The sequence below is a fragment of the Piliocolobus tephrosceles genome, chromosome 10 (genome assembly GCF_002776525.5).
Source record: "Piliocolobus tephrosceles isolate RC106 chromosome 10, ASM277652v3, whole genome shotgun sequence".
In the NCBI taxonomy this organism is placed as follows: Eukaryota; Metazoa; Chordata; class Mammalia; order Primates; family Cercopithecidae; genus Piliocolobus; species Piliocolobus tephrosceles.
The window spans coordinates 122,697,570-122,719,755 of NC_045443.1; the positions used below are offsets into that span (position 1 = coordinate 122,697,570).

General features: G+C 52.0%; 1 protein-coding gene across 3 annotated transcripts in view; it reads right to left on the reverse strand.

Moving 5' to 3' along the window:
* SCARB1 (scavenger receptor class B member 1) overlaps window positions 1–9,630 on the reverse strand; it is an 86,901-nt gene extending 77,271 nt beyond the window's left edge. For all 3 annotated transcript variants that reach the window (XM_026457430.1, XM_026457429.1, XM_026457428.1), the window contains exon 1: window positions 9,258–9,630. In XM_026457430.1, the coding sequence (XP_026313215.1) occupies window positions 9,258–9,383 (126 nt within the window). In that variant the 5' untranslated portion in view covers window positions 9,384–9,630. The remainder of the gene's footprint in view (window positions 1–9,257) is intronic.
* Between the last annotated feature and the right edge of the window lie 12,556 nt (window positions 9,631–22,186).

Sequence of the window (22,186 nt, forward strand, 5' to 3'; positions counted from 1 at the left end):
AACACAAAGGTCTCTGCTGTCATGGTCTGACATTCTCATGGGAAGAAATAGACAATAAACAATCAACATGATACACAGGGAAGTTCCAGGGTATCTCAGTGGCTGACAGGGCCACAGAGAAGCAGAGCAGGTAAGAAGGGCTGGGAGCACAGGGGGAGGAGGGGGAATCTGCATGATGCACAAACAGAGTTGGGGGGTCTCCGTGAGCAAGTCAGAGCTGAACAGAGACCTACAGGAGACGAGAGGGCTTGTGTCACGAGAGAGCTAAGGTGACTGGGCCTGTGGGGCCGAGGAATGGCCAGGAGGTCATTGTGCAAGGGAAAAGGGAACGGGGACGTCGCCAGAAAAGTGGCAGGGGTGGATTGCACAGGTCCTGGGCTGGGTTAGGACCTGGCTGTGGCTCCTAGGGGATGGGTCTGGCCATGTCAGGGCTTTGAGCGGAGGAGGTGAGCTAAGTGCGGTTTTGATGGGCTCCTGTGGCTGTTTATTGAGAAACCCCACTGGGGAGCACCGGTGAACACAGAGAGGCCAGTGAGGAGGCGGATGCAGGAATCCAGGGGAAAGGTGATGGTGCCTTGGACCAGAGGTGATGGCGCCTCAGGCGTGGTAAGAAGCAGTTGGAACCTGAGTATATTTAGATGAAGCCATACAACTTTCTGACACGTTCGTTGAAGGAAGTGGAGAGAACAGTCAAGGCTCAGTGCAAGATGTTGGCCCAGGCAACTGGAAGATGGTCGGGCGGGAGGCTCCTGATGGAGTGGGAAGCTGGTGGGAGCCACAGGTGTGGCCAGGGGTGATGAGGAGCCAGCCGGGACAAGCATGAGCTGCCTTTGACCCCGAGTTGAGATATGGATGCCATTGGATGCTCAGGGGTGGGATTCAGCGGAAAGGTCTGGGCCCAGGGATACCAATTTGGGAGTAGTCAGGACAGAGATGCCATTCAGACGTGAGGCTGGAGGAGCTCACCCCAGGGATGAGGGATGAGGACGCACAGAAAGGATGCCCAGGGCTCCACCAGTAGGAGGCAGGAGGCCAAGGAAATGAGGAGGCATCAGCAGGCAAGATGAGAGCAGCCAGGAAGGCAGGAGGAAAACCCAGATAATGGAGATTTAAAGAGCCTCAAGGGTCCTTCTAGAAGGTTCCAGAGAAGGTGGAAGGAACTTCACGCAAAATGTCAGGAAGCGAACAAGGTCAGGCCCCTCCTGTTCCTTCCTCCTCCCCAGCACAGGCAATCAGTGAACAGGAAGAAACAATGGAGTGGAGGGAAAGAAAACAAGAAAATTAAGACGGCCATGCCTTGGGCCACGAGGCTTCCTGGAACCCTGGGCCTGGGGAGCTTCTGAGCAGGCGGAGTGGCTCCATATCTCACCCAGGCTTTGGGAGGAAAATCGCCCGACACCTGCAGGGAGCCAGCCCCCGGGCCGTGTAAGGGGGCCAGCGGAGCCCAAAGTCACATTCAAACAAGGGGAGGCAGACAAGGTGAATAAAAGGGATTGTTTTGTTTTGTGTTTTTGATTTTTGACCAAGCCCTAGTGTTGAATTCTCCGCACAATTAATGTGTTTGTGGTATCAGAGCTGCTAGCACCTCCGGAGCAGGAGGCCTGGACGGAACACTCCTCCACAGACTCCTCCAGGCCCAAGACGTAAACCACAGACTCTCTGGGCTCAGCCTCGCGGGGAGTGGCTTATGGCCTCAGGGGCCTCTCTTTTGCTGACCACAGACATGGAATCACCCTCTGGACACTGGGGAACCTCCACGCAGGACCCACGGATGACAGTGCCAACAAGCCTGCAGCAAATCGCCACTGGGACCAAGACTCATCCAGGAAAAACACCTTCATGGAGCAAGCCCTCCACGGGAGGGGGGACTCACTTCCATCGCATTTGCTAGAAACCGAAAGCCAGGGTATGGCGATTCCAGGTGGCTGAGCTTCACCACGTTCTAATTGATCAGGGTGCATCTCCCGGTGGAGGCACAGCAAGTACCGGCCATTCCAGGAAGGGACAGGGAATATTTCCTGGAAACCCCGGGTGCCGGGCCTGGCCCTGGAAAGGCCAGACAACAGCGGGACACATCAACCTGTATGTGCAGACATCAACACACACGGACGTGCATAAACACGCGTGTTCATGTGTGTCCGTGTGCGTGTACAGACACGCCATGTGCGCCTGCGTCAACACATGTGGGCACATACCAACACAGGTGTCGGCACACACATCATCATGTGGTCACACATCAAGGCAGGCGTGTGCGTGCCTACACAGGTGTGTGTCACTGTTTTCACCATCAACACGTATGTACACGCACCAACACACGTGTGTGCAAACACACACTCATGAAGACAGGGAGAGGCAAATCTACCAGGAGCAAATAAACTAGACTCAGGCAAACTAAAAATAGCCCCTGTTTTTCAGCCGTGGCCAGGGAGTAAGCTGAAGTTGTCTCTCACATGCCAGAAGGAGTAGGAAGTTCAATGGCAGGAAAGAGGAAGAAAAACAAAACAGAACTGGCACACACCTGTGATCCGAGCTCTCCTCTGAGGAGCCACCTCCCCACCCGTGACCAGTGATCAGTTCCAGGGCTTTGTCCCACGCGTCCAGACATGGGGGTCCTACAGGAAACGCCCGGTAGCTAGAGACACTGGACCTCCCTCATTGGGAGCCCTGGGCTAGGAAGAGATGGCCTCCCCGGGAGCCTCACTTGGTGCCTGTGATTGAAGAACACGTCCCTGGTCTCAGACTCCCCCCAGAAGGGAGAGGCCAGGGTGCACTCTGCACCAGCAATGTTTGGCGGGGTGATTATCAAGACAAAGGCCTCGAAGGGACCCTGCTGTTCCCTGGCGATACACAGAAAAGGAAGGGGCAGCCCAGGAAGACATTATTAAGAAGGACCCCCCCACCGCCCACCTTAAGCATGCAGTCGACCTGCTCAGACACCTGGAGAACCGGGAGGACGCGGTCTGCAGAGGCCGCCGGGACCGGCTGTGGAGTCGAGCCCCCCAACTTGAAATCCTGATTCAACCACTTGGAGCTGTGTGACACGGCGCAAGTTACTTTCCGGCTCTTTGCATCCATTTCCCTCAATAAAACAAGACACAATAGTACCTATTTTAGATACTAAAAGAAATAATGCACTTAAACACTTAGAACAGTGTCCAGCCACAACGAGTGCCCATTGACTGTTATCTCTCATGAACCCCCACCTTTTAACTGATTGACAAAGATTTCCCAAAAGGCACAAACTCAAGGACAGTCGGTGCCGTCCCTGGCTGGCCCTGGTGCCTGGGCTCCCTGAGGCTCACTGTGTGGCTCTGGCTGAGGGAGGCAGGGGTGAGACAAAGAGCCTGAGGCCAGGGCTAGGGGTCGCACATACCTCATTCATTCTGTAACCCAACTGGTGAAGGGTTGGCAAGGAGCTCAGGTGCTGCTATGGCCCTCAGGGACGCTGCAGTGACAGTGACGGGAAAGCCCCTGCCTCAGCAGACACAGGGGTATCAGGAAAAAAGCATGCAGGCAAAGATGACCTAAGGTTTTTGCCTCTACCCCTGGGGAAACAAACGGAGGTGCCGTTTATTGAGACAGGGACCATAGGCGGGGGCAGCCCAGCAGCGGGATAAAGCAGCCGAGGTTGAGTCCAACTAGAAAACCAACTTAAAGACAGCAGAGGGGACCCAGGTTCTCTCCTGGACATGGAAGAAGGCCAAGAGGCCTATCATTGAAGATGGTGGCCTTGGAGGAAGGCCCACGTCCACCAGCTGGGCCTTCCTTGGAGGACCAGAGACACACGGGAACTTGGATGTGTGCTCCCCAGGACTTGAACCGGGCCTTCGTTACTCACCCACATACTTAAGCACAGCTGCACGCCAGGCTCAGATCCAGGGAATGGGAGCAAGAGTCCCCGTTCTCACGGCATCTGCCTCTGGGACAGAGACAGACACCTTCATACACACACACACACACACGTGCACGCATGCGCGCACACACACACACACACACACACCAGTGAGGTCACTTGGGGCAAATTACTCTCTTCATCTTGTCTCCTTAACGGACACTGATGACAATAAGTCGTATGTCACGACCCTCTGCAGGGACTAAACGAGACGATTTTCACAAAGGTGCTTCACACCCTGCCTGGTACACAGTAAGCCGCCCATGAGTGGATGTCGTGAAGTTCACAATCGCGGCCCTTAGTGTGTCCATCCAAACACCTGTCTCCAATCCTCCCCACTGGTGGAAGGGAGAAGAAATGAGTTGCACTTCCCCAAAGCCTCTCCAAGCAACCTCGACCACGGGGCCCCTTTGCAGTGTGCCTCCTCGGTCCGTGTGGCGCATTCATCTGGCCAGTCTTTGGGGAAAGCTATGTATCTATTCATTTGTAATTTCTTTTTTAAGAGATGGGATTTCACTCTGTTGCCCAGGTTGGAGTACAGTGGCACAAACACAGCTCACTACAGCCTCGAGCTCCTGGGCTCAAGAGATCCTCCCACCTCAGCCTCTCGAGTAGCTAGGACTATAGGTGCAAGCCACCATGTGCCAGCTTAGTTTTTTTTATTATTATTATTTTTGTAGAGATGGGGTCTTACTATGTTGCCCAGGATAGTCTTGAACTCATGGGTTCAAGTGACCGTCCCACCTCAGCCCCGTAAAGTGCTGGGATTGCAAGCGTGAGCCACCATGCTCGGCCTCGTAATTTTTAATCAAACACGTAGCATGTGGATACATTTTCTTTGTTGAAACAAAAAATAGGAGCATTACAGATAAAATATTAGGTTTCCTTTGTCCACACCCCCAGTGTCCTGCCTTCTCTCATGAGAGTATCCACTTTGGTTAGTCTCACCTCTCCCAAACTTCAACATTTACGTATTCTAATATTAAGCCATTGAAAATAATGGCAGGGCACGGTGGCTCACACCTACAATCCCAGTGCTTTGGAAGGCCAAGGCAGGAGGATCACTTAAGGCCAGGAGTACGAGACCAGCCTGGGTAACACAGTGAGACCTTGTCTCTACAAAAATAAAAATAAAAACTGAAAGAAAATATAGAATAGTGTTTGGTGGGTTTTGTTTTTTAACATAAATAGTACCAGAGCTTTTTTCAATTAGTAATTAGTAAAAAAGTAATTACTTTTTTTGATTAGTAATTAGCTTTTTTCAATTATGGCCTACCCATGCTGAGACATATATCTAAGTTTCTTCATTTTTTTTTTTTTTTTTGAGACGGAGTCTCACTCCATCACCCAGACTGGAAGGCAGTGGTGCGATCTTGGTTCACTGAAACCTCAGCCTCCCAGGTTCAAGCTATTCTCCTGCTTCAGCCTCCCGAGTAGCTGGGATTATAGGCATGCACTACCATGTCCAGCTAATTTTTGTATTTTTTAGTAGAGATGCGGTTTAGCCATGTTGGCCAGGCTGGTCTCAAACTCCTGACCTCGGGTGATCTGGTGAATAACGAAGACATGGTTCAGATCCCTGGGGGCACACATCCAGGTTTTGTGACAAGGACAAAGACATGAAATGTGGACAAGAAGTCATTCTTAAGAAATTCAGTCTAGGCCGGGCGCGGTGGCTCAAGCCTGTAATCCCAGCACTTTGGGAGGCCGAGACGGGCGGATCACGAGGTCAGGAGATCGAGACCATCCTGGCGGTCAGGAGATCGAGACCATCCTGGCTAATACGGTGAAACCCCGTCTCTACTAAAAATACAAAAAAAAAACTAGCTGGGCGAGGTGGCGGGCACCTGTAGTCCCAGCTACTCCGGAGGCTGAGGCAGGAGAATGGCGTAAACCCGGGAGGCAGAGCTTGCAGTGAGCTGAGATCCGGCCACTGCACTCCAACCCCGGGCGACAGAGCAAGACTCCGTCTCAAAAAAAAAAAAAAGAAATTCAGTCTAAAGAAGCAGGCCAAGGGGGAAAAGATGTCAACTAGTGTGACAATATCCACATCTTCACTCCAGCTCATCATTGAAGATGGAGGCCTTGGAAGATGACCATCCCTTTTTTGCAACCCAGTGAGGGGCCTCTCCCCATGTCCACCAGCTGGGCCTTCCTTGGAGGACCAGAGACACACGGGAACTTGGCTACCAAAAAATGGTAATGATAAATCAGTAATCACCAGTGATGGCAGAGATAGGGGAAGTGGCATAGTCCCATACCTTGTGAGTGGATGTAGCAACAGAGCTGCGCAGAGAGCAATTTGGCCATAATCTTCAAAACTCAAACTGAGCACACCTGCTCCCAAGGCCCCACTTCTAGAAATCCACCCTATGGAAATGTTCATGAACCACACGAAGAGGGATGTGTCGCGATATTGCTGTCATTTGTGACAGAGAAAATGATCAGTCAGTGGAGAAACAGGTAAACAAGTCTATAACCACTCAAAGGAATACCAGCAGTGATGAAGGAAAACGCGGGGTACATTTATTGCTGAGACATGGAAAATTTTTCAGATAATATCTTTGAATTGAAAAGCAAATTGCAAGATAATTACACATGTTCAAGTTCATTTGCACTTAGTTCAAGTTATGTAAAATATATGTATTGATATGTATACATACAGGCTCTTGGTACACAGAAAAGGGTCTAGAAAGATCCACACCAATGATGGTGATAATAGCTGAGGAGGAGAATAAAATGGGGGAAACTTTCTCTTCTTCCTCCATTTGAACTCTTTTTACGAGCAAGTATTCATATATTTTATATAAAGTCGTCCCTCAGTGTCAGAGGGGAATTGGTTCCAGGACCCCCATAGATACCAAGACCTGCAGACGCTCAAGTCCCCAACATAAAATGCTGTGATATTTGCATATCACCTATGCACATCCTCCCGTATTCTTTAAATCATCTCTATGTTACTTATAATACCTAATACGATGTAAATGCTATGTCAATAGTTGTTATACAGTATTGTTTTTATGTCTTTTTTGTTGTTGTATTGTTATTTGGGGGGATTTTTTCTGAATACTTTCAATCTGCAGTTGATTGAATCCATGGATGCAGAACCTGCAGACACAGAGGGCCAACTGTAGGGACTTCTGTCACTAACCAAAAAGCATATTTAAAAAAAAATCAAAGCACAAGGCCTCCCATTCAAGTTGCACACAGACTCATGCAGCCAAAGAAAACACCAGCGGGCAGTCCTTGCTTATACGCGTGTCTCTCCCACCCTGTCCCCTGAACACAGGCTCTCTTCTTCCACGCTAAGGCACTTGGCCGTTGCTCCAGCCTAGGCGGTTCCAGAAGTGGTCGTCTTGGGCTGGGCGTGTCTTCCTGCCTTCACGCCACTCGGCCCCAGACCAATAGCCTTTGGGATATCCACAGAAGGATGCTGGGAGGCTTCTGCTCAACTTTAAGCCAGATGCTCCTAGCTCCAGGACAATTGAGGACAATGTGGTTTTCCTCTTTAGAAGCCCGGGAGAGGAGTGGGGAAATTTGGTGGTGCATGCACGTGTGGTACACGCGCACACACACACACGCACACACATCCTACTGACATCCTTAACCTGATGACATCCTGAGAAAGAAAACACCTTGAAATGAGCCCCCGAATAACTGAGTTGGTGAGACTCTTTACCTGGCATAAATCCCACCACCCCCACACTCCCAAAGCAAAAGACTAGGTGCTCACTCACAGCACAGGGTCACATGCTCGCACTGCCTGAGTGACAGCCCCTCTAGGGACCCTGCATACACACTGTGGGGTCCTGGCACTGCAGCAGCCACAAGGCCGTCACTGACACACACGTTTCAGTATGAGTAGGCCACAGAAATAAAACTCCCAAAGTGTAGCAGAGAAAGACTCTGAGCTGTCATGGGGAGGAAGAGGCCATTCTGTTGCTTTTCCTGCCATCCCCAGAGACAATGTCACCCTCCACCGGGACCTCTATGCAATCAGACTACAGGCTTTGACAAGATAAGATTTGAGAAATCAAAAATAGACACAACATGGCCAAGATGCCCTAGACAACTGCTCACCCAGAGACCTTGAGAGAGGCCACATGTTGCTCCATATTTAAAGCCAGCTAGCTGGGTCCCAAGAAGTGGCAGCCAGATCTAAGCAGACGTATGCTTCATTCATTCACTCATTCATTCACTCTGTAAATGAGGGAACAGACATGAAATGTGGACAAGGAGCCGTTCTTAAGAAACTCAGTCTACAGAGGCAGGCCAAGGGGGAAAAGATGCCCATTAGCGTGACAATGTCCACATCTTCACCCCAGCTCAGCATCTGGCTGGAACTTTGATAACAGTGAGCCCCAGTTTCCCCTTCCCTCCACTGCAGGTGCTGGCTCCAGGGCTTCAAAACTCTAAATGACTTTTAGCTCAAATGTGATACTCTGCAATCTCCAAGTCCCTCCCTAACTCCAGGCTCATTCAAACATTGGCACCCAGGGCAGAGTCTGTCCATCTGCAGACCAGCTGACCGCCTAATCTGTCTCCCTGGTTGAAAGGGCAATAGTGTGGATCAGAGGAAAGACCTCAGGCTGCGTGCACTCAGAGGACCTTGGGCTGGTGCCTGTCTCTGCATGAATCTGGGGAGAAAAGCGGCTTATAGTTTCCAGACTGAATCATGAAGGCAGTGAGCAGGAAGAACAGGGTCGCGCATTCTACCTCCTGGAAAGGGTTCTTATGGGGGCATTCTGGGCAGCGGAGGATGCTCAGCTGAGCACCTACCATGTGAGCTGGGCACCCACGTGGGCCTCACAGAAGAATCCTGTCCTCCCGGGCTCACAGGATACAAGCAAAGTGCAGCTCTAATTTTACCAGACCCTGCTACCGGCTTCTGTGAAAGCAGGCGTCGCACTCCGGGGCTCCTTCGGGCGGCACCACGGAAGCAACCCGTCCACACTCCTGATTTGTCGTGGGCGCCCAGACCCTTTGGCGGGGGGGGGGGTCAGGCCTCTGGGTGGGCTCCCATCCAGGGCTCCCCAACCCTGGCCTGCGCCTCCAACAAAGCCCCTGGGTTCCCCTTTTGCCCCCCAGCCTCAGTCTTGGGAGGTGAGGGTGGCGGAGAGGCGGGCAGCGGCCCCCTCCCGATGCACCTGGCCTCCCTCGTGCTCTGCGGCCCGGGCGCCGATCCCGTTGCGGTCGCCCACCCACCGCAATGCTTATGCGCGTGTCTCTCCCGCCCTGTCCCCTGAACACAGGCTCTCTTCTTCCATGCTAAGGCACTTGGCCGCAATGCGCGGGTCCTCCTCGGCGCCCAGAGCTCAACAGCCCGGGTCCGTGCGCGGACACCGCCGGGGGCTCCCTCACCCACCTTGAGGACCTGCTGCTTGATGAGCGAGGGCACCATCACGATCATGACAGCGCCCAGCACCGCGCACAGCAACCCCGCGACGCCCAGCGCCGCGGCAGCCCAGCGCGCTTTGGCCGGGCCGCCCATGTCTGCGCGCCTGGGGCCCACCAGAGGTTCGCAGGGCTCCGCGCCGGGCAGGAGACGGGGAAGGCGACAGAAACGACACAGGCGGGGACTCCGGGCACTCGGGCCGCAGAGACACGGTGGATCCGGGACGGCAGCGCACGCAGGAGCAGCCCAGCAGGTGGCCAGTGGTTTTATGCCCCATAGCCGGCGCCGCCAGACCGCCCCCGGGCCTCCTTGGGCTCCAGAATTCCGGCGGCAGGGGCGGGGCCTGAGCGGTCCGGGGGCGGGGGAGAGGCGGAGCCGGGGCGGGGACGGGGCGGGGCGCTGATCGGACGGGCAGGGGGCGGAGCCATGGCCGCCAAGACACGCCCCGCTATGCTGTAGCTGACCCCACGGCCTCGCTTCCGTTTTGGGGCGGGAGCGGAGGAGGCCTCGTGGCCGCTGTGCCAAAATGTCTATGGGGCCTGAGTCCCTCACCCTCTTGCTCCCTTCCCCTTCCTCCTCCCCTTCCCCCACCTATGTCTCCCCTCCTCCCAGCTCTCCCCTCTGAGCCTCTCACCCTTCCCTTTCCCTCCTCCTCCCCTTCCTGTATCGGGACCATCATCAAGGTTGGTCACAGTGATTAGGACTTCGCCAGCCCACCCAGGAACTCCAAAGCCCTTACAACGATCCACATGCCCCGCCACCACCCCATGGACCCTCATCTCCCCAGTCCATCTCCAGCCTCACTGTCCCTGGAAGAAGCCCCGCAGGCTTCAACCCCAGGGCCTTCATACACCCTGCACAGGCAATTCTGTTCTCCCAGGTATCTGCCTGGCTCTATCCTTCATAACGTTGGTGCCACCATCACCCTATGACTGAGCACCCGCTGGCAGGTTCACATTCATTTGCATCCTTGCATTCTGACCATGTGCTCCAACTGGGATGCCAGCCCCTGAGGCGGGGCCCCCCACTCATCCTCAACTCTAGAACATGGCCTGGCAGGGAATGCCTGTTCACAGTAAATATCCTAGAATGAATGACTGAGGAGTCTTCTAGGTGCCGGCCCCTGTCCTTAGTGCTTTGCACACAATGGCTCCATTTTACAGATAAGAAAACTGGGTGGTGGCTCACGCCTGTAATCCCAGCATTTTGGGAAGCTGAGGCAGGTGGATCACCTGAGGTTGGGAGTTGGAGACTAGCCTGACCAACATGAAGAAACCCCGTCTCTACTAAAAATACAAAATTAGCCAGGCGTAGTGACGCATGCCTGTAATCCCAGCTATTCGGGAGGCTGAGGCAGGAGAATCGCTTGAACCCGGGAGGCGGAGGTTGCGGTTAGCCAAGATAGCACCATTGCACTCCAGCCTGGGCAACAAGAGCGAAACTCCACCTCAAAAAAAAAAAAAAAAGAAAGAAAAGAAAACTGACGCACAGGGAAGCTTAGTTAACCCAAACCGAGTTCCCGGTTTCTAATGAAGAGGGAAATCAATGATAAGCACGTGAGCAAATGAGTGAAGGATAATTGCAGGCAAGTGCTCCAAGAAAACAGAACAGGCCCGGTGCATGGTGGCCCACAACTGTAATCCCAGCACTTTGGAAGGTCCAGGTGAGGGATCGCTTGAGGCCACTAGTTGGAGACCAGCCTGGGCAACATAGTGAGACCAGCCTCTACAGAAAATTAAAAGATTAGCCAGGCATAGTGGCATGCGCCTGTGGTCCCATCCACTCAGGGGGCTGAGGCAGAAGGATCCCTTGAGTCCCGGAGTTCAAGGCTGCAGTGAGCCCTGATCTTACCACCACACTCCAGCCTGGGTGACAAGAAGACCCTGGGAAAAAGAAAAGAAAAAAAGAAAGGAGAGAGAGGGAGGAAAAGAAAACAGAAGAGGGTGCACAGCAGCGGGCTGGCACTAAGTGGCAGTTGCCCTTAGATGGGTGAGTGTGTCCCTGAAGCCCTCCACACCCCCCTGAAGTCCTCCCCCACACCCCACCTGGCCTGCCTTCTGGTCCTGCAACGCTGGCCCCACCTTGAGTTTTGGGCCCCTCACGTAGGCCAGTCCCCTCATTTTCTGAATGAAGTTATTGAGAGGACAAGAGACTTCTGGGTTACACAGGGACAGGAGGGTGGTGTCCCCAGCACCTGGGTAAGGCAGGCTCAGTCCTTGAATGCTCTGAGGGAGACTCTCTAAACCTCTAACTGAACCCCAGAAGAAAGCAGCCTTCTCCCAGGGCCATCCTTAAGCAACATGTCTTGGCCTGAAGCAATATTTACGGAGCATCTGCTGTGTTCTGGTTAGACAGCTTTACCTGGCACTGCCTTCCTCTAAGGAGGCCGAATATGGTCCAGTGCCCCAAGGGGCAGGGCCCAACTCCTGAGGGAGGCCAGAGTGGCTAGGGTGAGGCTATGGTGGCCCAGGGGCACAGGTTCAGAGAAATCCAGGGTCTGGGGTTTCCCACATTGGAGTCCTAGGGCAAGTGGTGTGGACCTTTCTGTGCCTCAGTCTCCTCATCTATGAAACGGGGATTAGAAGAGCCGCTTTCCAAGGGCTACCGTGAGGATTAAACAAGTCAAAAACCGTGCCAGTGCTTAGAACAGTGCCTGGAATGTGTCAGTGCAACTGAGCTGGGGGCTGTCATTGTTATTTCCAGGACCTACATGACCTGACTCCTGCCCATCTCTCTGCCTCCATCTCCTGCCGTCTCCCTCCTTGTTTCTGTTCGTTGAGCGTCCCCAGCTTTTTCTTGTGTCAGGACCTTTGCACTTACAGTTTCTCTGTCTAGGATACACTTCCCCTAGATCCTTCCATGGCTCCCCACTCTCCTCTTTCGGGCTCAGCTGAAACCTGCTCCTCAGAGAAGCCTTTGCCGTTGCATCTGTCGAGAAGAGGAGTCCTAGCCCACTCTGTCAGGCCACCTTGTTTTGTGTGAAATGGTCTCATCTGTTTACTTGTTCATCTCCTCCAACTCCCGAGAGACAGAAGCTGACCCTGTTTCGCTTATCGATGTATCTCCAGCACCTGAAAAAATGCCTGGCACATGGCAGGTACTTAATAAATACTTCACTCAATCAGCTAATTAACTCATTTGTTAATCAATCAAGTAACTGATCAATTGATTAATTAATATCACTTCATTGAATTCCTTAAGGCCTTCAACAGCCTTCAGCTGTGCAGTTGCCTTTTCTTAAATGACTTTTGTAGTTCTCAGAAATTAGCCAGTTAACTAAAATCTGTGGTCTGCCTGGCCCTGACACCCTCCCCCACTTCCTTGATACTGACCTGCCTTGACCCTCTCACTCAGTCTAACTCTGATTCATGACCAAGTCTTCAAGGTCCAAATGTACGTGGTGCTTACCCAAGAAGGCTGCAAGGCCATGGTTGGAGAGCCCTCATGTCACGCCATGCTGTCACTCAACGAGAGAGAAGGGCAGAGATGACAGGGTGCTAGGACACGTGAGCCACCTTGGCCTTGCTGAGGGGAGTCACTTCCGGTGGCAGGGAGGGCAGCTTAAGGAGGGAAAAAAAGACTTCATCATGTTTGAGGGAGAGGTCTTGCCCTGGGAAAGTCAAAGATACAGAAGAAAAGAAAGAGTACTGGTAACAAAACATGATCAACATGGTGTCACGGGGCTCCTGGAAAATCAAGTCAGATGCTTTTCCTCCTCTGCTCAGCATCCTCTCATGATCAAAGATGGAGAATGAGTGCAGGCAAAGACCTGGAGGGGTTGGAAGCCTCATGAGATGCTCGTGGGATTGTAAAATGGTGCAGCCTCAAAAGGTAAACATAGGGGTCCCCTAAGACCCAGCAGTTCCACTCCTGGGTGTGTGCCCAGGAGAAAGGAAAGCGCGTGTCCACATGGAAGCCTGGATGCAAATGTTCACAGCAGCCAAGCAGTGAAAACAACCCCCACCCCCATCAGCTGGTGAACAGGCAAATAAAATGTGGCATAACCACACACTGGAATATGACTCAGCATGAAAGGGAATGAAGTGCTGACGCATGCTACACCATGGATGAACCTTGAAAACACTGATAAGTGAAAGAAGCCAGACACAAAGGCCACATATATGATTCCGCTTATATAAAAATGTCCAGAGTAGGTAGATCTATGCAGACAAAAAGTAGACCAGTGGTTGCCAGGGGCTGGGGAAAATGAGGAGTGACTGTTACAGGTTTGGGTTTCATTTTGGAGTGGTGAAAATGTTCCAAAAGTGATGGTAAAAGTGGTGGTATTGATGGTTGCACAACTCTGTGAATATACAAAAAGCCATCAAATTGCACACTTTACTTTTATTTTTTAAGAGACAGGGTCTCGCTCTGTCACCCAGGCTGGAGTGCAGTGGTGTAATCTCCCTAAAGCCTTGAAGTCCTGGGTTCAAACCCAAACCATCCTCCCGCCTCAGCCTCCTGACTAGCTTGGGTGACAAGTATATGCCACCATGCACACCTGTTTTCATTTTTGTTGGGACAGGGTCTCGCTTTGTTGCCCAGGCTGCTCTCAAAATCCTGGTCATCCTCCCACCCTGGCCTCCCAAAGTGCTGGGATTACAAGTGTGAGCCATCATGCCTGGCCAAATTATATACTCTAAATGGGTGAATGTATGATATACAAATTATATCTCAATAAAAACTGTTATTTTAAAGAAACGGCCAAGCATGGTGGCTCATGCCTATAATCCCAGTGCTTTTGGAGGCTGAGGCAGGAGGATCCCTTGAGGCCAGGAGTTCGAGACCAGCCTGGGCAACATAGCCAGACCCCATCTATATAAAAAAATAAAAAATTAGCCAGGTAAGGTGGCACGCACCTCTAGTTTCAGCTACTGAGGAGGCTGAGGTGGGAGAATCATGTGAGCCCAGGAAGTCGAGGCTGCGGTGAGTGAGTTATGATTGTGCCACTGCATTTTAGCCTGGGCAACACAGTGAGACCCTGTCTCTCGAGAAAACAAAAAGAAAGAAACCTTTCCGTGGCTCCCACCTCATTCACCGTAAAAGTCAAAGCCCTCACCATGGCCCACAAGATCACCATATCTCATACTAGAGAGACAAAGTCAAAACACACCCAGATCGGCACATCTCCCTGACCTCATCCCCCTCCCTCCCCTTGCCCACTCTGCTCCAGCCACACCCGCCTCCCTGGAGCTCCTCCACCTGCTGCCCGGCTCGTGCCCCAGAACCTTTGCACTCCCTGGTCCCCTCCTGGAATGCTCCTCTCCCTAACACCCAGGAGGCTTACCCTCCCTTCCTTCAGGTCCATGCTCCAATGTCATCTTCTCAGCAATGACTGCCTTCCTGCCCACCCTTGGAAAGTTACAAACCACCCACATGACCCTCCCTATCCCCCTTGGCTGCTTCATTTCTCTGTGTGCACCGACCGCCCTCCAGGGCAGGTGTTTGCTTGTTTGATTGTCTTCCTTCCTCTTCTAGGATAGAAAAAGCTCCATTGGGCAGGAACCTGCCTGTTTCGTCCATTGCTGTGCCCCCAGCTCCTGAACATCACGTGGCCCACAGTAGGCCCCTGGTCAGTGTGTGTGGACGAACCACATCTACCAGAGTCCAAGGTAAAAGCTTGCCTCTGCTGCCGGGCCATGCTGCTGCCTGGCGTGGTGGCCTGGGGCAAGTTGCTCAGCCTCTCTGTGCCCCGGCTCCCTTATCAGTGGCTCGGGAATGGTCTGAGTCATGCCTGCACCCTAGGGTGGTCATGAGGATTCTATGGGCTCATCCTGGTCATATGCTTCCCGAGGTGACTGTGTGAGGTGGAGCCAACACCCCCCGCAGGCAGCCGCATGCCCTGTGCCCCACCCCAGCCTGGGAAGAATCACTCTCGTCCCCAGGGGCAACAGAACACACTGCATGGAAGTTGAAGGGCTTCCTTAAAGGAGGCACAGCTGGCTCCTGGCGGAGCAGGGAGCAGAGACGTGAACCAGTGACTTGGCACGAACATTACCACTACGCTGTTTGCTGAGGGAAAGGAAAAAGAGGAAGAAAGTGAAGGAAAGTGAAGAGACGGGGGAGAGAAAGGACAAAGTAAAAAGCAAAGGAAGAGGAAACCTTATTTTTTTTTTTCTTTTGAGATGGAGACTCGCTCTGTGGCCCAGGCTGGAATGCAGTGGTGCGATCTCGGCTCACTGCAACCTCTGCCTCCCGGATTCAAGCAATAATTCTCCCTGTCTCAGCCTCCCGAGAAGATGGGATTACAGGTACATGCCACACGCCCGGCTAATTTATTTTTATTTATTTTTTTTTTTTCTGAGGAGGAGTCTTACTCTGTTCCCCAGGGTAGAGTGCAATGGTGTGATCTTGGCTCACTGCAGTCTTCTCCTTCTAGGTTCAAGCGATTCTCCCACCTCAGCCTCCCAAGTAGCTGGGATTACAGGCACCTGCCATCATGCCTGGATAATTTTTGTATTTTTGTGGAGACGTGATTTCACCGTGTTGGCCAGGCTGGCCTTGAACTCCTGACCTCAGGTGGTCCGCCCCCCTTGGCCCCCCAAAGTTCTGGGATTACAGGTGTGAGCCACTGCACCCAGCCAATTTTTGTATTTTTAATGGAGATTCGGTTTTACTATGTTGGCCAGGCTGGTCTCAAACTCCTGGGCTCAAGTGATCCACCTGCCACAGCCTTCCAAAGTGCTGGGATTACAGGCGTGAGCCACTGCACCTGGCCAGGAAAGCATTTTAGCCACATTTGCCACCTGGATCGCTGCTGGTGAGGGAGGAAAGAGAGCTCACGTGTGCCTGCTGGATTCATTCAGTTCACATTGAGCTCCTACTCTATGCTGGGCACTGTGTTCGGGACTTGGGGACCCAGCAGGGACCATAAGCAAGCCCCTGGCCTCGCAAGTCCTGCATGTTAATAGACAAGCGATAACAATGCGTGATAAACATCATCATTGGTGACTTTATAAAACGTTAGCGCTGTGGGCCCGGCATGGTGGCTCATACCTGTAATCTCAGCACTTTAAGAGGCCGAGGCAGGTGCTTTGCTTGAGCTCAGGAGTTCGAGGCCAGCCTGGCCAACATAGCAAAACCCTGTCACTACAATAAATACAAAAAAAAAAGTAACTGGGCATGGTGGCACGCACCTGTAGTCCCAGACACTCAGGAGGCTGAGGTGGGAGGATCACTTAAGCTCAGGAGGCAGGGGTTGCAGTGATCCAAGATGTCACCACTGCACTCCAGCCTGGACGACAGAGCAAGACCCCATCTCAAAAAACAAAGCAAAACGATATTAGAGCTGTGCAATCCAATACAGTAGCCACCGGCCTTATGTGGCTATGGGCCACTTGACACGGGGCTAGTCTGACATGAGATATGCCGTGTCATATACATCCCAGACTTCAAAGGCTTTGTATGAAAACAGCATAAAATGTCTCAACATTCTTATATTGATCACACATTGAAATGACACTATCTGAATATCAAGGGTTGAATAATATATACAAGTTAAATTAATTTCACCTGTTTCTTTTTACTTTTTAAAATGTGACCCCTAAAATTCTTTTATCTTTTTTTCTTCTTTCAGAACAGGGTCCTCTGTCATAAAATGTTTCAAATTGTGTGTGTGGTTTGTGCACGCTGCGTTTCCATGGGACAGGCAGTTAGAGGGTGATGCATGCTTTAGTGGGAGAAACTCAATAGTGTAAATGCTACGGGGGGAGAGGGGTTGCTATTTAAATGGGGTGTTTGGAGGCAGCCTCAGTGAGAAGGTGACATTTGGGCAAAGCCCTGCAGGAAGTGCAGGAACATGTGGAGATCCAGGGAAGACCATTCCAGGCAGAGGGAACAGCCAGGGCAACAGCTCTGAGGCCGGAGGTGCCTGCGTAGATTTTCATCAGAATGCGAATCTCTCATGCTGTGGCAAGTGACTTTTTAGGAACTGTTTCTCTTCAGTAAGTCAAAATGCACCCTGCAATATTGTGAATACCAGAGAAGGTCTCCAGAGCCCCCAAACAGCCCCCTCCAGAAACTCAGCCTCCGCCCCTGGACTTTAGCCCCTGTGCTAGAGTCTGAATGCGTCCCCTGAAATTTGTACGTTGAAACCGAATTACCATGTGATGGTATTAGGAGGTGGGGCTTTTGGGAAGTGATGAGGTCATGGCGGAAGAGGCCTAATTGATGGGATTAGGGCCCTTACACACGAGGCTCCAGAGACCTGCCTCTCCCCTTCCACCAGGCAAGGACGCAGAGAGAAGTTGCCATCCGTGAACCAGGACGCAGGGCCTCACCGCCACCAAATCTGCTGGCACCTTGATCTCGGACTTCCCAGCCTCCAGAACTGTGAGAAATAGGTGTCCATTGTCTGTGAGCTGCCCCAGTCTATGGTACTCTGTTTAAGAAGCCTGAACAGACTGAGAGAGGCCCTGTAAATCCTGTCTTCCTTCAAAATCACACCTTTCTGAGTCCCCGACCACTGACTTCCCTCAGGAGCCTTTCCTTTCTGACTCAGGGATAGCAATCAATCCTCACCTTTGTCCCTGGCCTTTGGGGACTCTGATATGTCCTCTCTGACAAGGACTAATCCTCCAACACAGACGTGCTTTCCAGGACAAAGGTGCAAGTGTGTGGGGAGGACCCAGCTGGCAGCCGTGAGCTAAGAGGCCGCTCCATGGGCCAGGTCACCAGAGACGTTTCTATCAGCTCCCACTCTCAACAGCAGCTGGAGAAAGGAGGATGACTCCTATCCCAGGACCCAGAAGGTTCCTCTGAGACCACCTGGTCCTATCCTAACTACCAGAGAAGGGATGGACATGCTCAATCATTCATTCATTCATGTGGCAAATACTTGCTGAGCACTCACTATGCATCAGGCCTACTGTGTGCTAGGGCCTGGGGGGAGATGGGGAAGAAGGCAGGCCGGTCCTCTCTGCCCTGGCCTTACTTTTTTTGAGACGGGGTCTGGTTCTGACACCCAAGCTGGAGTGCAAAGCTCACTGCAGCCTCTATCCCCTAGGCTCAAGCCATCCCCCTACCCTCAACCTCCTACAGGCGTGTGCCACTACACCAGCTTTTTTTTTTTTTTTTTTAAGACAAGAGTCTTGCTGTATTGCCCAGGCTGGAGTGCAGTGGCGTGATCTCAGCTCACTGCAACCTCCCCCTCCTGGGTTCCAGCGATTCTCTTGCCTCAGCCTCCCTCCCAAGTAGCTGGGACTACAGGTGCCTGCCACCACTCCCAGCTAATTTTTGTATTTTTTAGTAGAAATGGGGTTTCACCATGTTGGCCAGGCTGATCTCGAACTCCTGACCTCAAATGATCCACCCACCTCGGCCTCCCAAAGTGCTGGGATTACAGGTGTGAGCCACCACACCCAGCCAAGCTAATAAGTTTTTAATTTTTATCTTTTTTAATAGAGAATGGGGGGGGGGGTCCCACTATGTTGTCCAGGCTGGTTTCGAACTTCTGGACTCAGGCGATCCTCCCTCCTCGACCTCCCAAAGTGCTGGGATTATCGGTGTGAACCACCATGTCTGGTCTGCCCAGGCCTTTTTAGTAAGGGGGAGAGAGAGAGAGAGAGATTTATAAATATATTGATAAGCATATTTAAAGGAAATAAATAGATAATGGTTATAGATGGTGCTAAGTGCTAATGAGAGAAATAAAAAGGGAATGCCACAGGGAGATGGGGGGCTGGAGAGGGGAGACCAGAAGGGTAAGAGCTGGGGAGGACATTTCTGGCAGATGAACCGGCAAGTGCAGAGGCCTGTGTCAGGGATGCGCTCACTCTGCCCAACGCACAGATAATCAGGGACCACTGCGCCTTAGACGGTGCAGTCACCCCAGTTTATACCTCTTGCCCCAGTAGTATCATTAACAGCACCTCGAAGTCACTGCATGTTGGGGTGGCCTGTGACACCCCAACTGCACTGAACTGAAACACACAGGCTGGCTGCAGCTCTCGAGCAAAGGTCACGGTCCCTGGAAGGCAGCCCTCTCTCGACTCCTCTCTCCTCCCGGGTTCCAGGCGACACTCCCTGCCCTCCTCCCCTCAGCCCAGGCGTGGGAGCAGCTTCACTCTTCGTTTTGTTTTCCCTGCAGCTTTGTATATATCCTCGAAGTCTCCGATTTCGAGTGTTCTCTCCACTTCCTGCTCAGACCACTGCAGGAACTGATTCTGTGGTGGGAAAGGGATCAGAGGAGAGAAAGAGAGGCTTAGAGGCAGCGTCCAACTGTTGGGGTAGAAGCCTGGAGGTAACAGCCGGCACAGTGGCTCATGCGTGTAATCCCAGCACTTTGGGAGGCCATGGCGGGAGGATGGCTTGAGGCCAGGAGTTCAAGACCAGCCTGAGCAACATGGTGAAATCCCCTCTCTACTAAAAATATACAAAATTAGCCGGGCTTGGTGGCATGTGCCTATAGTCCCAGCTACTCGGGAGGCTGAGGCAGGAGAATCGCTTGAGCCCAGAAAGTAGAGGCTGCAGTGAGACATGATCGTGCCACTGCACTCCAGCCTGGACAACAAGAGTGAAACCCTGACTCAAAAATAAAGAAAAAAAAGTAGGCTGTCTTTAGAAAAAAAAAAGAAGAAGCTTGACTAACAGTTAAAAACAGCAAGTCTGGAGTGAGACAGTCCAGGTTCAAAGCCCTGCTCTCCTATGGACACGTTACTTAACTACCTGGGCCTCGATTGTCCCACCTGTAAAATGGGACTAATAAGACCCACCTCAGAGGTGCTGAATAAGTGAATTGCTTGAACCTGGGAGGTGGAGACTGCAGTGAGCCGAGATCATGGCACTGCGCTCCAGCCTGGGTGACAGCAAGACTCTGTCTCAAAAAACGAAAAACAACAACAAAAAATTTAACATAGAATTACCATGTGATGCATCAATCTCACTTCTGGGTATAAAAGAAATGAAACCGGGGACTTGAAGAGGAATCTGAACACCTGTGTTCATTGCAGCGCTGTTCACGATGGCCCAACGGTGGGAGCAACCCGAGTGTCCCCTGATGGGTGGTGGGTAATAAGTTGGGGCCCATCCACACATTGGAATAGGATTCAGCCTGGAAAAGGAAGGACATTCTGACACACATTGCAACATGCACGGGCCTTGAGGAAGTTATGCGAGTGAAATAAACCAGCCACAACAGGACAAATACCGTACGATTCCATTTGCATGAGCTCCCTAGAGTAGCCAGATTAACAGAGACAGAACGGAGAATGGTGGGTGCCAGGGGCTGGGGGAGAGGTGGTGGGGTATTACTGATCAATGCATATGCAGTTTCCATTTTGCAAGATGAAAGAGTGCCAGGAGGGATGGTGGTGATGGTTACACCACGGTGTGGATGTCCTTAATGCCACTGAAATGTATACTTAGAAATGGTTAAGATGGGCCGGGCGCGGTGGCTCAAGCCTGTAATCCCAGCACTTTGGGAGGCCGAGACGGGTGGATCACGAGGTCAGGAGATCGAGACCATCCTGGCTAACACGGTGAAACCCCGTCTCTACTAAAAAAAATACAAAAAACTAGCCGGGCGAGGTGGTGGGCGCCTGTAGTCCCAGCTACTCGGGAGGCTGAGGCAGGAGAATGGCATGAACCCGAGAGGAGGAGCTTGCAGTGAGCTGAGATCCGGCCACTGCACTCCAGCCTGGGTGACAGAGCAAGACTCCGTCTCAAAAAAAAAAAAAAAAAGAAAGAAAGAAATGGTTAAGATGGTAAAAACAAACAAACCACACAACAAAAGGCTGAGCCAGAGAGAGGATAGGAGCCTCCCACAAAGTGCAAGTTTGGGGTCAAGAAATCTGTTAGGAGGCTTGAGGGGACCTGAGCAACACGGAGCAGCTTTGATCTGTCTTTGATCAGGGAGGCAGAGATAAGATGTGAGTGGGGCAGGCTCAGGGAGGACAGCAGGTCCACCGGGCCCTCTGGAGTGTTCTCTGAGCCTCCAGACAGGGAATGAGGGGACTCAGGGCCCCCACACTGTCGCCAAGCCCACTCCTGGGGACTTCGTAACTTCTCCACCCTGTCCTGAGCCAGAGAGAAAAGTGCTGGCAAGTGTGACAGGAGCCCGTGTCAGCTTCCCTGAGCAACACAGACGCAGACCCAGGGTCTGTCTCAGAAAGGAGTCCCCACCACACAGGGAGGAGGGATCAGAGCCGACCAAGAGGGTATTTGGGAGATTCACAATCGGGGCGACAGAGCCTGGATTTCTAGACAAGTTGCTCAACTCCTCCAGGCCGTGGGTGCCCCTCTGAGCCCCAGGTGTCCCCTCTGAGCCCCAGCTGCTCCTCTCAGCCCACGGTATCCCCTCTGAGCCTTGGGTGTCTCTCTGAGCCCTGGGCCCCCTCTGTACAGTGGGAAAGAGAGGTGTACCAAGGGTGGAACAGTGGATACAGCCCCCAGTCTATTCAAACTCCGTTCGCTATTTCTTATCACTGTGCACCAGTAACTCTAAAAAATGTCAACGATAAAACATTCCTCCTGAAACAATCTTTTATTGGTCTAAGTCTGAACCGGGAGTTGGCAAACTACAGCCCGAAGGCCAAACCCCATCCCCAGTCTGTTTTTGTAAATAAAGTTTTACTGGAACCCAGAGACACCTAATCATATAGTTTATAACTGCGTCCAGGCTACAATGGCAGAGTTGAGTAATTTTAACAGAGGCCTTGTAGCGCAGAAAGTTAAAATAGTTATTATCTGTCGCTTTACAGAAAGAGTTTGCCAATCCTTGGACTAAACAATTGCTGTGGTTGAGTTTTAATAATACATATGTGAGTTTCAGATTAGCACAATCGTCTTACTTTCCTTTTAATAAATATTGTATTCCTCATGGAGTTGAGTTCAGAGAACTCCGTGTGCCCCTACACACACACAGACACACACACTGACACACACAGATACACAAACACATG